This window comes from Polypterus senegalus, chromosome 2, assembly GCF_016835505.1.
Source record: "Polypterus senegalus isolate Bchr_013 chromosome 2, ASM1683550v1, whole genome shotgun sequence".
Lineage (NCBI taxonomy): Eukaryota > Metazoa > Chordata > Cladistia > Polypteriformes > Polypteridae > Polypterus > Polypterus senegalus.
In genome coordinates, this window is record NC_053155.1 from 43,076,655 (window position 1) to 43,095,619 (window position 18,965).

Sequence of the window (18,965 nt, forward strand, 5' to 3'; positions counted from 1 at the left end):
TATAGAAGAGCAGCCAAAACCGCACAGAGCAATGAAAAGTCTACGTGAGTCACAGGTGCATGTGGACTGTGCAAAGACGACAACGACTCGAGTGACGAGTTGGAGGTGGGCACATGAGCAGGCAGGGCGCGATGGCGGTACACCAGTTTTCAGTCACGGACGGTTGTGTGTTATGTGGCTATGCAGTAGAGCAAGAAAGAGCACTGGTGGCCTAGCATCTGGGTTGACATAAGTAAGTTATAAACAGTAAACTCGTTATGTGCTGTAAAAGTTCTAAAAATGAAGGAAGTAACAGAAAATTTGTAAATGAGTTGCAAAGTTACAGTTCTCTATTGTACGTTTGTAATGTCTCCCATGTATTCACAGTTTGATGTCTACATACAAATAATTACCTTATTTCTATTATCTATATACTGTATATATTTATCAATAGGTTGTCATTTTCTGTTTCTTGAATTGAGTATTTCACATTCATGCTTGGGAACCCCAATCTAGACTTGAAGATGAGAAAACGTTTAACTGGTACCTTCCCAGAAGACTAAGTTATCACTGGCTTTCTCCAACAATCATTTAATAATATTAGGGGGCTCAGCCCCCTGCATGCTTCGCTCGCCCACCCCCAAGTTTGGTTTACCGGATATACAATTTAAAGACATTGTTATTTTCATAGAAATTGTTACATATGCATTATTTTCACTTTTACTTTAAAACTTTTGTAAAAACAATACTTGTCCTTTATTTCTGGCCCAGGGCATGGTTAAATCTCTTTCTCGCAGGATGTATAACACTGCTCGCGTGGTGGGGGGGGCTGAACGCATGCTAAGGAGAAGCAGTTGGATCATCTACTGGCTTGTTTGTGCTGGTGAGCTGCGTGTTCTGCTTGTCGCGCTGCACGTCGATCATTTAAAAGCCTGTACAGCAGCTGTCCTTTTGCTACTTGCCGTCTCTGCCGCTCGCGTTGTGAAGGGGGTGGGGGAATGAGCTGAACACACGCTAAGGAGAAGCAGTCGGATCATCTGCACCAAGCTGCCTGTTCTGCTTGTCGTTGTTTTAAGAGCTGGAAGCACATGAAGTGTGTCTGCCAAAAACATTCCAGCAACTGCTAGATTAGATGTCCATGAACTTGTTTTAAATGTTGTCTCACTGCCTTGTCTCATATGACGTTAAAGTGTCTCTCGCGGGACGTCAAATTGTCTTCCGAGAAGATCATGTCTTGTCTCCCTCCCAAGATTTTTCTTATAACAAAGGGAAATAACATCTGCATTCTTTATAGCACCATTAAAGCACAATCTTGAACCTTTTCAGGAAAAGATTAGTCTTAAATGTGTCTAAAAAATGTTCTGAACTTTATATTAGTCAGTCTAAGTTATCAGACTATTGTTATCAGAGCGGATTTTTTTTATTGTTAGGACAACATGAACACCACTGAAACTCACTATATATGGCTACTGTGAATCACAACAGATGGGAATATCAATGCTTTTATACAAAATGTTTCAATACAAGCAATAATATTTTTTCTGGATAACTGCACCCTAAATGTTTGTATAAAATATTTGTTTTTTTTAAATATAACTAGGAGCTAATTATTATTAGTTCACTGGAGATCCTTACGCTTGAATATGCAGCATACAATTGCACATGTTAAAAACACTCCTGCTGATGATCAGTTCTTGTTTTTTGTAGTGACTGGTCATTTCTTTTGTGGATGGTCACTGCAAAACAGAATTTTATAGAAACTGAAATAAATTAGGTAATCAGTAATAATGACAGAAATTTTGGTATATGCATACTGTGTGTGTTTACGGTGCTCTGCTAAACTCCTTTGAATGCTTTGTCTGATGATCTGTTTAATATTATTATGACTTTGTTTCCTTTGCTAATATGAATTTATGTAGTGACATTTATAGAGCATTCATTTCACTTTTTTGTGTACTTGATGCTTTCTCTTACAGTTTGATTGAAGTGCAATTAATCTGACATTTGGATTGCAATGTTTTTATGTTCATATGGGTTATTTGATACACTTGACATATTCAGAATTATTTGAATTAAGGGAAGAGAGACAGACACAAGACAGCACAAGGTGCTTTCTCTGTTTTGCATGTTTTCTTTTTATTCATGTGGGTTTCCTTGGGAGACTTCAGTTTTTTTCTAACAGAAAATATGGCATCAGATGGTTTTCGCTATTACTTTTATGTTTGTTAATGTTGCACAGTGCAATGACACACACATTTTTGATTGTCTACTTTCACTACTTCATAATGGCTCCTCAAGACACTGAATTGGCTACGGTTTGTTTTGAAATATAGCTGCTACTTACATAATAAAGAACCATACAGAGTTCTGGTGATGTTGAAATTTTTTTGTTAATGGTCTGTGAAAATTCAGTTTACTTTAGTTTTATTTAAAGCATTGTTTAGGAAAGTGTGGGTAATTATCTGTATTATTTTTTTCTTTTGTACACAGGATTTTCTCATTCAGCATTTACATTTGGTATTGAAAGCCATATCAGTCAGTCCAACATCAATGGAACACTAGTGCCCCCTGCTGCTCTCATTTCCATTCTACAAAAAGGATTACAGTATGTGGAAGCTGAAATTAGTATCAATGAGGTAAACAGTTGACTCTGTTTAATGCTTTTTAATGTGGTTCTTTAAAACTTTTAGGAAGAGCAAAACAAGGATGTTAGTAGTGTGTATAACTTCTTTACAATCTGAAAAAATTCACAAAATTAAAACTGATGAGCATTTATTTTACAGTCGTATGAAAAAGTTTGAGAACCCATTTCAGCCGGCATAATAATTTACTCTACTTTCAACAACAAAGATAACAGTTGTATGTCTTTCATTTTCTAGGAACATCTGAGTACTGGGGTGTTTTCCAGACAAAGATTTTTAGTGAAGCAGTATTATTTAGTTGTATGAAATTAAATCAAATGTGGCAAATTTGGCTGTGCAAAAATGTGGGTCCCCTTGTAATTTTGGTGATTTGAATGCATGTAACTGCTCAATACTGATTACTTGCAACACCAAATTGGTTGGATTAGCTTGTTAAGCCTTGAACCTCATAGACAGCTTTGTCCAATCATGAGAAAAGGTATTTAAGGTGGTCAGTTGCAGGTTGTGCTTCCCTTTGACTCTCCTCTGGAGTGAGAGCATGGGATGCTTAAAGCAACTCTCAAAAGATCTGAAAACAAAGGTTGTTTAATATCATGGTTTAGGGGAAGGCCGCAAAAAGCTATCTCAGAGGTTTAAACTGTCAGTTTCAACTGTAAGGAGTGTAATCAGGAAATGGAAGGCCACAGGCACTGTTGCTGTTAAACGCAGGTCTAGCAGGCCAAGAAAAATAAAGGAGTGGTATGTGCGCAGGATTGTGAGAATGGTTACAGACAACCCACAGATCACCTCCAAAGATCTGCAAGAACATCTTGCTGCAGATGGTATACCTGTACATCATTCTACAATTCAGTGCAGTTTGCACAAAGAACATCTGTATGGCAGGGTGATGAGAAAAAAGCCCTTTCTGCTCTCACGCCACAAACAGAGTCGCTTGTTGTATGCAAATGCTCTTTTAGACAAGCCAGATTCATTTTGGAACAAAGTACTTTGGACTGATGAGACAAAAATTGAGTTATTTGGTCATAACAAAAAGCGCTTTGCACGGTGGAAGAACACCACATTCCAAGAAAAACACATGCTACCTACTGTCAAATTTAGTGGAGGTTCTATCATGCTGTGTTGCTATTTCAGGGACTGGGGCCCTTGTTAAAGTCGAGGGTCGGATGAATTCAACCCAATATCAACAAATTCTTCAGGATAATGTTCAAGCATCAGTTGCAAAGTTGAAGTTACGCATGGGTGGGATATTCCAACAAGACAATGACCCAAAGCACAGTTTGAATAGGCATTCATCCAGAGGGAGAAGTACAATGTTCTGGGATGGCCGTCGCAGTCTCCTGACTTGAATATCATCGAAAATCTATGGGATGATTTGAAGCAGGCTGTTCGTGCTCAGCAGCCATCAAAGTTAACTGAACCAGAGAGATTTTGTGTGGAAGAATGGTCAAAAATACCTCCATCCAGAATCCAGACACTCATCAAAGGCTATAGGAGGTGTCTAGAGGCTGTTATATTTGCAAACTTAGGCTCAGCTAAGTATTGATGTAATATCTCTGTTGGGGTGCCCAAATGTATGCACCTGTCTAATTTTGTTATGATGCATATTTTCTGTTAATCCAATAAACTTAATGTCATTGCTGAAATACTACTGTTTCCATAAGGCGTGTCATATATTAAAATAAAGTTGCTACTTTGAAAGCTAAGTCAATGATAAACAAAAATCCAAAGATTTAAGAGGGGTTCCCAAACTTATATTTAACTCAGGTGCTTTCCATTTCTTCTGATCATCCTTGAGATCACCTTCATTTGAGTCCAGCTGTGTTTGATTATACTGATTGGACTTGATTAGGAAAGCCACACACCTGTCTATATAAGACCTTACAGCTCACAATGCAAATGAGAATCATGAGGTCAAAGGAACTGCCTGAAGAGCTCAGAGACAGAATTGTGGCAAGGCACAGATCTGGCCATGGTTACAAAAAAATTTCTGCTGCACTTAAGGTTCCCAAGAGCACAGTGGCCTCCATAATCCTTAAATGGAAGACGTTTGGGACGACCAGAACCCTTCCTAGAGCTGGCCGTCCGCCCAAGCTGAGCTACCGGGGGAGAAGAGCCTTGGTGAGAGAGGTAAAGAAGAACCCAAAGATCACTTTGACTGAGCTCCAGAGATGCAGTCAGGAGATGGGAGAAAGTTGTAGAAAGTCAACCATCACTGCAGCCCTCCACCAGTCAGGGCTTTATGGCAGAGTGGCCTGTCGGAAGCCTCTCCTCAGTGCAAGACACATGACAGCCCGCATGGAATTTGCTAAAAGACACCTGAAGGACTCTGAGATGGTGAGAAATAAGATTCTCTGGTCTGATGAGACCAAGATAGAACTTTTTGGCCTTAATTCTAAGCGGTATGTGTGGAGACAACCAGGCACTGCTCATCACTTGTCCAATACAGTCCCCACAGTGAAGCATGGCGGTGGCAGCATCATGCTGTGGGGGTGTTTTCAGCTGCAGGGACAGGACGACTGGTTGCAATCAAGGGAAAGATGAATGCGGCCAAGTACAGGGATATCCTGGACAAAAACCTTCTCCAGAGTGCTAAGGACCTCAGACTGGGCCGAAGGTTTACCTTCCAACAAGACAATGACCCTAAGCACACAGCTAAAATAATGAAGGAGTGGCTTCACAACAGCTCTGTGACTGTTCTTGAATGGCCCAGCCAGAGCCCTGACTTAAACCCAATTGAGCATCTCTGGAGAGACCTAAAAATGGCTGTCCACCAACGTTTACCATCCAACCTAACAGAACTGGAGAGGATCTGCAAGGAGGAAAGGCATAGGACCCCCAAATCCAGGTGTGAAAAACTTGTTGCATCTTTCCCAAGAAGACTCATGGCTGTATTAGCTCAAAAGGGTGCTTCTACTAAATACTGAGCAAAGGGTCTGAATACTTAGCACCATGTGATATTTCAGTTTTTCTTTTTATATATATATATATATATATATATATATATATATATATATATATATATATATATATATATATATATATATAAAATTTATTTTTTATTTTTTGGTGCTAATTAAAAGGAACACCATAAATTTACTCCAGTGGACCCTGCAAAACTACTATATTTTACACTAATATAAAGTATCTATATATCAAAAGGAATACATTGTGCAACATGTAATTTGTTTTGTGTATGTAATCTAATCTTTCATAAAGCAACACTTTTCATTTGTGCATATCAAGTGATCATTCAACTTTCAAACAAGTTTTGTTTTTGGATGTTTAAGTGGTATTGCTTTATAGTCTTCACTCTTCGTGTTACATATAACCAAAAAGGCTTAAAATTGATAATTAAAAAAAAAAACTATTTTCTCTCACACCTCTACAAGAAAGGTCATGTTGTTAAAGAATACGTTTGGTATTTTTCAAGTTAGAAGTTTCTTCAAAATCATTGTATTACTTTGCCACATGAAATTGTGTTCTAAAGTGAAGCATATTTTGTAATCTTGTGTTTTATAGTGGAGCTAATGGGTACCGCGGTTACAGTGGGAAACAAAGCATTAAAAACTTAACAGAATATGTCGTTTTTGAAGCCAAATGTTTTACTGAATATTGATCCATGTCTTTATATTGTGCACATATTTTGAAACCGTATATCCACACCATTTTCAGAAAGAAAAAAAATTAGCAACATCTTTAAGATTCTGCCTTTTTCAATCAGAAGACTATCTGTTTGCTTCAGTTTACTGCTTTCTCCACAGCCACCTTCCAGTGCTAGGAGTGTGGATTCACCTTGGCAAGTCATTGCCAAATGCAGTTATTGACATTATTGAATGCTGTTTCCTAGTTTTAAATATTGTCTCTATTCTGTAGACATGTAGTCAGTAATCACTGAAAAGAAATATCACATGATTACTTACATTATGCTCACTATCCATCCATCCATTATCCAACCCATTAGATCCTAACACAGGGTTGCGGGTGTCTGTTGGAGCCAATCCCGGCCAACACAGGGCGCAAGGTAGGAACAAATCCTGGGCAGGGCACACACACCAAGCACACACTAGGGACAATTTAGAATCGCCAGTGCACCTAACCTGCATGTCTTTGGACTGTGGGAGGAAACCTAACCAGACACGGAGAGTACATGGAAACTCCACGCAGGGAGGACCCGGAAAGCGAACCCAGGTCTCCTTACTGTGACTGAAGCTAATTTCGCTATGATAGTGCCTGCAACCACTGGTATTATAAATCGAGAAGAAGATTGAACACTCAAGTAGCATGTAATCAAGTAACAAGAACTGAACAAATGTTATAGGCATACATTCAAATTTAGTCAGATTTAAGCTCAAGTTTACTAAGTTTAATACAGACATTTTGGCATAGGCAGAGTGGTTGCACACAGCTGTCATTTCTGCCTCACAGCATCAGGGTCTGCATGGAGGTTCCGTGTTCTCCCTATGTGTTTACGGATTATCAGTGAGTGGTATCAGTGAGTTTACTCATGCAAAGACATTGTTCTCTGTTCTTTTATTACCATATCCTCAGCAGAAATGATTCATCATTCATTAAAAAATTCAAGTTTGTGGTCCTTCAATCTGCTCTATTACACATTCTGCCTTTTTCAATTTCTGAGGTTTTTTTTTTTTATATTTCATGCATGCACACAACAAACCATTTAAAATGTAATGTGCAGATGGCTTGGGAATTTCAAAAATCTAAGGATTTTATTAAAAACACAATGGGGCGTAATTAATTCAGTTCAGGTACAGAGTATAAAGAAACACTTCCACTTGCTGTTCACTTAGTAAGATATGTAAAATAACACAATGTTAAGGGCAAAAAGTAGGCGCTTTTTTTTTTTAACTTGTCAAAAGCATGTCACAGAAATGCAGAAAACACGTTTTCTTAATTTGAAGCCTTTGCTATTCCAATGTGGATATACAAGGTGTACCAATTTAATTCCCAGAATGAACCTGTGAAAAAAATGTGTGCATTATCTGTGCACTAGTGGCTACTGTCACCTTCAAAGCAATATCCTTCTGCAGCTATGCATTTAATTAGATAACATTGCCATTGCTGGAAATCTCCCTCAAACTTTTTCTGGAATACCCTTGAGTTCCTGTGTCATGTTACGATGGATGTAAGAAATTTCTGAAAATTTTTGTCCTTGACAGCTTTTATTTTTGGAAAGAAACAGAAATCACAAGGAGCTTATTCAGGTGAATAGGGTGGATGATCCAATTTCATAATTCATTTCTTAGCCAGGAAGTCCCGAATGATGAGTACTTCATGGCTTGGGGCATTGCCATGATTAATGATGTCAGGCTACAGTTCAAGTCTTTTCCTTTGATTAGAATTCAGTAACCTTTTCAGCACTTCTAAATAACATTGTTTGCTGGCTGACTGTCCCTGTTCATTGAATTTGTGATGGACTGTGTACTTGTGATCAAAAAACATGATTTTTATCCACGCAGGTGACTATACACAACCTTTCAGGGAATTAAATTGTCACAATTAGTATTTGATAAATATTAGGGTTTTTTTTTACACATTGTGACCCTGGTACCCTTTATCTCCATTATAAAATTCAACAGCCAGCTAGTTATTTTTCATTTTAATTTATGAAATGTACTTCACTGTAGAATGTGATTTCTTTTGGCAAATTAAAATATGTGAAGCAATACCAAACTTCTTTTCAAACATCGCAAAATTTAGTAACCATAAAGCAATGTTTAATTTCACAGTGTGCATTTATGATTATGGCATATTACAAAAATAACATGCTTTAGTAAAAAGTAACACTTCTAATAATGTGCATTACCACAAGTTTACCATTAACTGTAATAAGTAAATATTGTATGTTTGTAGCATTAATAAACACATTAGAATCTTTGAAGTAAATGCATACAACTGCCATGGTAGCCATTCAACAAAGCCCTCATCGTTTCATAAAATTTTAAGGTTTGTCATTTTTTGCAAATAATTACTCTTTCTGTAGTTTAAATCTTTTATTAATAAATGATAACACTTTAAAAACAAATAACGCAAGACGTAATTTCAAGTTACTTTGTGTGTGCCTATAGAATCCTCCCAAACGTAAGTCTAGGAAGTAGTCTTTTATCTCAGTTATTTTTATAAAATTAATCTCTGACTCATATCTAATGAAACCCATACTCTTTCAATATCATGTTTATTTTATTTGAAATGGCACCAATTTTAACATTACAGAAATAATGATGTAACAAAAAAACAAAAGCAATGTTCTTACCCTTACAAATGCAGATTTAATTCTTAACTGTAAAATATTTAATTATTTTTAATTTCCTTAAGCAATTTGCTTGTTAGCATGTTTCAGAATAATTTTTTAATGTTAACTCTTACCCAGATTGGTTTTGATGATAAACATGTATTATTGTTTCAAAACTAGAGAGCAGAGAAAGGCAAGCTGTCTTTGCAGCAATATCCAGGATTTAATTTCACTTCCAGTGAAAGCAATTTGTGTTAAATACATTAAAATCTTGGAGGAGAACCTTAAAATATGCTGAATGTTAACCATTTCATTCATACTGTGAATGGAGGACAATTTTTATTTTATAATTCATGGTCTCATCGATATGATATGTATTACAGCTGTGACTGTTGCATTCATATACAAACTTCAGATTTGTTGAAATGTGCTTTGCAGTTTAAATATTCAAAAGTGAACTGAAAAATAACAAAAGTCGTTTAATTTGCATACTGAATTATGAATAGTGTGACTGCGTGAATTTTGTGCAGAGAAATGCAAGAAATTCTTATGATTGGCTATACATGTCCAATTCACATCTCCTTTAGTGTTGCAATAGGTTAGAACAATGTCACTGCCAATTCTATTTTCAATTAATTAACCAACTTAATCCAGTTCAAGGTTCTGAGGGCCTGGTGCCTATCCTGGCATTTTCTGTTGCAGTGTAACAGTCACTGAGTGATTCAAGATTATCATCAGATTGTATCAAGCAAACAGACCTGCATTAAATCAGTCAACATAAAATACATTTAAATGACGAAAGTATAAAGTTGAACAAAAATGGAGAGCACAATTTTAGATTCAGAATTTTATTTCTGAAGTTTTGCATAGTGCAAAACTATCAGTCTATTAAAATGACAGCTCTTTGATTGTTGACAGTATCATAAGCAATCACAAGATATTTTGTGAGCGGATATGTTTTGAGGACAAATTGAGAAGGTGTTTACACACATTTTTCAGGCAAGAGTGTTTAATCTATAAGCATGTAAACAGGGAGTATAAATCTAGGCTATAGTCTCTAACCTCTGCCTACTGTAGAGAAAAGATAATTTATAAAAATTGGGTTGAATGCAGAGGAGTACAAAATTTTGTTCAATTTTTTTTTTTAATTTTATTGAATTTATTAAAATCAAATAACATTCAATACAAGCAAGTCAAATTTACAAGGCTAGGTTTGAGTCAAATAACCCCCTTCCATGAGAGAGAGAGAGCAGCAGAACCAAATCCTCCCCTTTTCATGGAGCCTTCACCTGACCCAGAAGTACCTCCAGCCAGTAGTGTCGTAACACTGGAACTACTCCCAGGTCTGGCATAAAAGTTGCCACCCGATCTCATTCAGACAAGTCAGCATCGGGAGGCAGTAGACAACACTCTCCTGGAGTAAGAAAAAGGAGACGAGGAGGAAAGGAGAAGAAGATGGATTTGTATTGGTACAATCTGTATGTTGCAGTTGGTTAAAATAAACCATCATTTTAACTGAAATATATATTGTTGTCAGTGTGTTGAAGTGTTTTGGGCCTCGGTAGCTCCCTCTATTGGTCACACCACACAGTTCTCTGTGTTTTGTAATTGGATTAAAGTTCATATCAGTGTCAGAAACTTTGTTTGTGTAAACATATACAGTATATTCCTTTATTTTCCCTTTTTTTCTTTAAGTGTTTATCCATATGTTTATTTAAGTGCTATTTTATACTTTGATTTCTTCAATCTTTATTTATATTTTGTAATAATCCAGATTCCTTTGTTGTTAGGACATTGTCTTTATACAAGTGGAAAATTAATGGTTTGCTCTAGCAATAAGAGAAAAAGCAGTTGCTAGTGTATCTCCTGATTTCTCCTACTTCATGTTAGATTTATTATCTAGAGAAAACTTTGAAGCAGTTTAGTTTTACCTGCTGAATGAATGTCAAGTGTAATTTTCAGTATACAGTTTTGCTTAAGGCACTGATTTTAACTTTTCTTTCTAGGATGGCACAGTGTTCGATGGAAGGCCTATTGAATCCTTGTCTTTAATAGATGCCGTGATGCCCGATGTTGTTCAGACACGACAGCAGGCATTTAGAGAAAAACTTGCACAGCAACAGGCAGCAGTAACTGCAAGTACCACTGTAGCGACCAACCAGCAAAATGCACCAAAGAATGGAGAAGCTACTGTAAATGGAGATGAAAATGGGGCACATGCAATAAGTATGTCAATGTTTCTTTTACTAATTAGTAAAGTACCACACAATCTCATAATAGTTTTACTCTAAACTGAAAAAATATACTATAAGTGGTATATATATATATATATATTGGTATTTTTTCATAACCATCAGTTGCAAGCTGACAGTGTAGCAGAGATGGACATACTTTCATAATACGTTTAACAAATGGAAGGCATCTGCAAATCAAATCCTACAATAAAGGAATATCACAGTCAAAGTGATTATTTTTGGGCATGTAGGGGCATTCCTTTGGAAGATGTCACTATTTTGGTCACATGAACATTGCCATTATATTTTAGTGTTTCAATTAAATTTTTTTCTGTTTAATTTCAATTACATTTTTTCTGTTTAATAAAAAAGTACCAATATTTTTTAATAACATTAATATTAAACAACAATCAAATAAAAAAAATAGACTAACAAATAAGAACTAAGTAAACACACAAAGGAAATTTAAATTATAAAAAAGTTTCTCATAATAAAAAAGATTAAAACTGGACCTGTGATGATGCACAAAATTGAGTAACAGAGCTTAATGTAGCTGCTTATTCAAAAGGCATTCATTCTTGGCAGGTGAACAGTATCTTCTTGTTTTGAATACAGCCCATGTACAATAAGTTAATTTTAATTGGTGTTGTCAGAGTAGAGTATATGTATATATGTATGTATGTGTATATGTATATATAAATATAGTTTATGTTGTTATTGACTGTACTCTATAAAAATGTACATAGAATAAACACAATAGCACAAAATTCAAAATTATGAAAAGTTAGCTGACTTTTTCTTACTAAAGAAAAAGGCCCATAACTTAAGAAATCTGGTCTTTTAGTTCATGTGTTCAAGATGGTTGTTATTAAGCTTCTTGTGTTTGCTTTTTGGGGTTTATTTGCTCACATCTAGTCCCTGCACTGGCTTAAAATCCCCACACAGAGGTCTGCATTTGTGAAATGCTGTTCTGCACTTTCTGACTGCACTTAGGATAAGAAACTCATTAGCCATAACTTATCCTTAACAAGGTTTCAGTTACAATGACACCAATACCATAATACGTTAGCTGGCATTGTCCTGTCTATTAAATTACAATTAATAGTTCTCTGAATCTAAGTAAGGATACTTATAGTTCTCTTTTGTTCCTTTCCTGGTTGGCTTTCTCCTGACATGTAGAAGAATCTTCAGCCTACTTTCTTGTCTCCTCCTTTACTTTTGGTCACATTTTCTGGTTGTGGGCCATAGTGTGTTTTTTCTTCAATGTTTTTACACACACTGTCCTTGGTTTCTAGCAAAGTTATACCTGCTATAAATTACTCTGGGCTATTTTCCTACTGGGTCAGCTGGTGATCAGTCAGCTCCTGTTAATAGTAAGGTGAATGCATGGCCTCTTGTATACTGTCTAGCGTTATTTCAGGTAGACTTGCATTTTTAATGTTTGCTCCTATATTTATGCCAGGACTGACAATTTGTAACTTTTTTTAATTATCACTTTGTGTAAATGAAAGAAAGCTACTTATCAGCAGTTGCCAAATTTGAGCAGCAATTAACATCCTATAAAGAAATAGGTGAGTTTTATGAAGTTTTTAGGCTTTTTGTCCAGTCATTAAATTGTAAATAAATCACTTTCAATAAGTGATCTGGTTGGCTCAGTAACATTTTTTAAAATCCATCTTAGTTGATCCAGACTGAAAAAGAGTTTGTGGCACAGTAGTATAGGGGAGCTGTTGTTGGGAAGCTGGCTTTTTTAAATGAAACTCTGTTTATACTGCAGTTTAGATTGCAAAATTGCAGATTGCAGTTGCTCTGAGTTCTTTCCACATTCTCAAGTAGGTGCAGATAAACATTCAGCCACCCTTGAGCCGCCGAAAAGGAGTGCCCAGGCAGAACCACGGGCGCATTATAGTGACTGGCCCTCATAAAGTGTTCTGCAATGTAAAGGTTCTCTCCCATTTCTTTTCTTTGCCTGATTAGCAAAAGATGTTCTGAGTGAATTCATTTGTTTGTTGCACAGACTGTTTTCTACAGGATTTTTGACAGATTATTAATGTGCACTTAATTTCTATCCTACTGATTAGGACAATCTCGTATGTTGCTTTTGAAAAGGTGGAAATTACTGGCAAACATAATAATAATCATACATTTTATTTATTTTTTGTACTTTTCCCATGCTTATAGTACTTTTAAGATTTTAAAATGAATGAATGAATGGATTTATGCACAGACTGAACACATATACATATGTACACACACATAGACATATACACTGTTCAAAAAATTAAGGGAACACATAAGTCACACATTGGATCTCAATGAATGAAATTTTCAAGTAGAATATCCGTATTTCGCAATACTGTGTAATTCATTGAGAACAAAATGTAACAGCGGTTCATGGAGACCCCAACCCATTGAGGGCTGGGTTCAGCATCAAATCAAAAATTTAATTACAGGCTGATCCAGCTTACATGAATTTCATCAGAGCAACTCATAATGTGACTCAGTGGTGTGTATTGCCCCCACATGCATGTTGTTCATTTTATTAATTTTATTATCTTTTCTTAATTGCATTCTTCATTCTGTTGTGCTTTTGCTTTGCACAATCTTGGTGTAGGCTAACTTCTCATTTAATTGCACATTGTACCTGTGTAACTGTGTGTGACGAATAAATCTCTTGAATCTTGTTACTCATCTTAAAGTTATACTTAAACAAAATATATTTTTTCTGTTAGATCCTTATTTCTGCTTGCCATTTTTATCATCTGTTCCATTCTCAGAGTAAAAGGACTTGGATGTCCTTTGAATCAGTGTGTGATTATCATGTTGAGTAAATGTGCTTTTAATATTCCTGAGTAGTAGGCTGGTTAAAAAAAAAAGTAGAGGAGTGAACAATTTCTTTCTTAGTAGACAATCCTTTACATACAGTGGTGTGAAAAACTATTTGCCCCTTCCTGATTTCTTATTCTTTTGCACGTTTGTCACACAAAATGTTTCTGATCATCAAACACATTTAACCATTAGTCAAATATAACACAAGTAAACACAAAATGCAGTTTTTAAATGATGGTTTTATTATTTAGGGAGAAAAAATCCAAACCTACATGGCCCTGTGTGAAAAAGTAATTGCCCCCTGAACCTAATAACTGGTTGGGCCACCCTTTAGCAGCAATAACTGCAATCAAGCGTTTGCGATAACTTGCGATGAGTCTTTTACAGTGCTCTGGAGGAATTTTGGCCCACTCATCTTTGCAGAATTGTTGTAATTCAGCTTTATTTGAGGGTTTTCTAGCATGAACCGCCTTTTTAAGGTCATGCCATAGCATCTCAATTGGATTCAGGTCAGGACTTTGACTAGGCCACTCCAAAGTCTTCATTTTGTTTTTCTTCAGCCATTCAGAGGTGGATTTGCTGGAGTGTTTTGGGTCATTGTCCTGTTGCAGCACCCAAGATCGCTTCAGCTTGAGTTGACAAACAGATGGCGGACATTCTCCTTCAGGATTTTTTGGTAGACAGTAGAATTCATGGTTCCATCTATCACAGCAAGCCTTCCAGGTCCTGAAGCAGCAAAACAATCCCAGACCATCACACTACCACCACCATATTTTACTGTTGGTATGATGTTCTTTTTCTGAAATGCTGTGTTCCTTTTACGCCAGATGTAACAGGACATTTGCCTTCCAAAAGGTTCAACTTTTGTCTCATCAGTCCACAAGGTATTTTCCCAAAAGTCTTGGCAATCATTGAGATGTTTCTTAGCAAAATTGAGATGAGCCCTAATGTTCTTTTGCTTAACAGTGGTTTGCGTCTTGGAAATCTGCCATGCAGGCCGTTTTTACCCAGTCTCTTTCTTATGGTGGAGTCGTGAACACTGACCTTAATTGAGGCAAGTGAGGCCTGCAGTTCTTTAGACGTTGTCCTGGGGTCTTTTGTGACCTCTCGGATGAGTCGTCTCTGCACTCTTTGGGTAATTTTGGTCGGCCGGCCACTCCTGGGAAGGTTCACCACTGTTCCATGTTTTTGCCATTTGTGGATAATGGCTCTCACTGTGGTTCGCTGGAGTCCCAAAGCTTTAGAAATGGCTTTATAACCTTTACCAGACTGATAGATCTCAATTACTTCTGTTCTCATTTGTTCCTGAATTTCTTTGGATCTTGGCATGATGTCTAGCTTTTGAGGTGCTTTTGGTCTACTTCTCTGTGTCAGGCAGCTCCTATTTAAGTGATTTCTTGATTGAAACAGGTGTGGCAGTAATCAGGCCTGGGGGTGGCTACGGAAATTGAACTCAGGTGTGATACACCACAGTTAGGTTATTTTTAACAAGGGGGCAATTACTTTTTCACACAGGGCCATGTAGGTTTGGATTTTTTCTCCCTAAATAATAAAAACCATCATTTAAAAACTGCATTTTGTGTTTACTTGTGTTATATTTGACTAATGGTTAAATGTGTTTGATGATCAGCAACATTTTGTGTGACAAACATGCAAAAGAATAAGAAATCAGGAAGGGGACAAATAGTTTTTCACACCACTGTATATTGTAGCATGAAAACAAAGAAAAGGCTGCAAATGTTTGATGACCGCTTTAGGTTTGTATCTTTCTAAAAGTAAATGTAAAATGTACAAAATGCAAAGTCCATACTATAAAAAAACGCAATTATCAAAATTAACATAGGTGAAACAGTGCTGGACATGAAATGTTAAAGAAAAGTGAGCTGTTATCTATTTAGGTGCATCTAGCTTCATAAACTTTTTTAATAAATACACTCCATATATACGAAGCCCAGATAAGACATAATGTAAATAAGCACTCAATATCAAATATGACCCGTATCTGATTAGGTTCACAAAAACTCAAAACTCTTAATATACAGTACTTTGATAGCCATCCGTGTTGTGGTAATATGCCTGTACATAAAGCAAAAAAAGTTTTATGTGTTACAGTTCTCCTCTTTTAACAGTGTAAAAGACATTGCAAAAAAAAAAAAAAAAGATTTAGTATTATTTTTAGGTCTTGCATCACACATGTACACATTTCATTTCAGAAGCATTAATAATACATCCATATCAGTGTTAAGGTATAAAAAGCATGCAAATGTTTTAAAACAGCAATGACATTTTTATATTATGTAAGATTTGTAAGCATCCTTTCACATAGCATTACAAACTCAAGCTGTAACAATGTTTACAGTGTGAAAACATAGATGGATTTGAACCAGCTCACTGTGGCCACTGGGTATCTAACTGTACAGGCAATGCACAAAGCTCAAGGGGTGGAAGCAATTATATAATATACAAAGATCCATAGCACAAATTAATAAGTTTCTTTTGAAGGTAGTTTTTTTATAGTAATTTTTAAAAGATGTTAGATGTCTGCATTAGAAAAACATACTTTTATTGAATGCAGTGTAACACACATACCAACTCAGATTAGTATCTAGATGTAAAACAATGGTACTGTAATCCAAGTTGGGGAATCTTGTTTACAAGTTCTTGAACTAATTTAAAGGTGTTAAATAGACTGTAGTCTCTATCTTGGTCATTTCTACAAAATGACTGCTGCAGCTTCAGAATCTATGGAGTCATTGCTTTTTAAATGATTTCCGAGTTTTGTTGTTTAAATGACAGCAACTGCTCCATTTTACTTTTCTTAGTCTTTATTTACTCCACTGATTTTTTTTATACATGTCACAATATGTGCATTTATTTTCCTGTCATGAATAGTTGCTCATAACCTTATTTTCCTTCTGTATTACTGTTAATTAATGGCATAGTCTGCATTCTGGATAAAATTAAAACCCCACACAGCCAATAAAATCAATTTTTGTGTCTTGTGGTTAGGGGAAAAATGGTCATGAATGCTGCTATCTCCAAATTGGATTTGAAATTATTTATCTACATGCAGGCTAAGCTGTAAGACCTGTCTGTCATCTCAGAATAAACTTAAAATGTGCATTTTTTAAATGTATTATGATTTAATAAATTATAATGTCGCTGAGGAAGAATAAGCATTGCAATTAAAATGCATATTAATTTCCCAGTAGACCTAATCTAATCACTTTCTGTGATCAAACTGAGTTGTGACATGAATAAATTTTTAATTAGAGATTTATATTTAGAAAATATTGCACATCAAAAGTTTCTCACTGGACAAATTACAAAGTTGGTAAGAGGAAAATAAAAAGAGCCTGCATCCTTTGGTTTTGAAGCAAAATTGTGCTAAAAGTTTGTTTGATTTAATTTCAAAATGGAACATGACTTTTTGTCTGTATGTGTTTTTTTTAACAGATAATCATTCAGAGGCAATGGAGATAGAAGGAGATGTTGAAATTCCAGCAAGCAAAGCTACAGTTCTCAGGGGTCATGAGTCAGAAGTGTTCATTTGTGCGTGGAACCCTGTCAGTGACCTCTTAGCATCAGGGTATGGATTTCAGTTTTAGTGCTTTGATAATAGCAGTGCCTTATTAAAGTACATTTATTTTGGAATACGTTTCCCAGTTTTCTTTTTTTGGTAAATAATGATTTAGAAATATTTTTTAATACTGAAGTAAAATAGTAAATTGACTTAAATTTTTTAAATCCAAATAGAATCATATACTGTTGTAATGCCACACACCATACATAATACATTGCTTTGTGTGATATTATTTAATCCATCCATTCGTTCATCCATCTATATATATATATATAATTCACTAAGTTGCCCGACCATGGGATACGCACAACAGTGCCCCGCCTGCCAACTCACAGAGCCCTGCCCACCAACTCTAAGACCATGGGATACTCACGACAGAGCCCCGCCCGCCAACTCAAACCCTCCTCCCGCGTCATGGGAGACGCACGACAGAGCCCCAGCCGCCAACTATAATCCTCCTTCCGCGTCATGGGAGACGCACGACAGAGCCCCGCCCACTAACTCTAATCCTCTTTCCGCGTCCACCCTCGCTCTCAAGGCATGCGTACTGAATGCTCATGTGCCCGCACACAACACCTCACCAAACACAGCCTCAGTCACTTTCATCTCAGCTACAGTCCATATGAACTTCTGAGCCACGTTGACTTTTCATTGTTCTTTTTGATCCTGGCTGCTTGTCTATATATATATATATATATATATATATAATTGATTAAGTTGCCCGACCATTTGGTACGCACGACAGAGCCACGCCCACCCACTCTAACCCTCCTCCCGCATCATGGGGAACGCACGACAGAGCCCTGCCTGCCATCTCAAATCCTCCTTCCGCATCCACAGCCCTTCACTAAATCATACAAACACATGCATGAAATTGCTCAGTCCAATCCAACAACATCTATGCGAATGCTTTTCGAGGAAAACCCTAGGCAGGATTTATGACGATACAGTGCCCCAACATGTCACACCAATGTTGCAGCGATTTTCGTGGGAGAAGATGGCGAACCGCCTGCCGAAAGGGACATTTGCATCTGTCCCATAGGCAACTCCTTGTAAACAGATTTCCACGCCCAATATGAATTGCGATTCTATGGTTTACCCACTTTTATTCCCTTACGGAGACATTGGCTGGCACAAAGATTTACAACATGTTCCTGATAAAAGAAACGCCAAGCAAAGAAGGCTTACTCAATGGCAATTTTATGTGTACAGATTAGCAATGAGGAATACTTTTAGTATTTTGCACTCCAGCGGGGAACTATTCCAACAGTATGTCGTAGATGCGTATGTTAAAACAGAGGGCACGCGTCTCAACTATCTCAGATTAGATCAACAAGATTTGCACGTGGAACAATACAAAGGACTGTCAGAAGCACTGCAAGCAAACGCTGAAAATAGCAACGGCGTTCACATTTCCAGGAAGTCCAAGATACATGCAACAAAACTAT

General features: G+C 36.6%; 1 protein-coding gene across 1 annotated transcript in view; it reads left to right on the forward strand.

Moving 5' to 3' along the window:
- Positions 1-18,965, forward strand: part of tbl1x (transducin beta like 1 X-linked) — a 312,413-nt gene that overhangs the window by 265,438 nt on the left and 28,010 nt on the right. Inside the window, exons 4-6 of the mRNA XM_039743583.1 lie at positions 2,470-2,615; positions 10,878-11,097; positions 17,391-17,523. Coding sequence (XP_039599517.1) covers positions 2,470-2,615; positions 10,878-11,097; positions 17,391-17,523 — 499 coding nt within the window. The remainder of the gene's footprint in view (positions 1-2,469; positions 2,616-10,877; positions 11,098-17,390; positions 17,524-18,965) is intronic.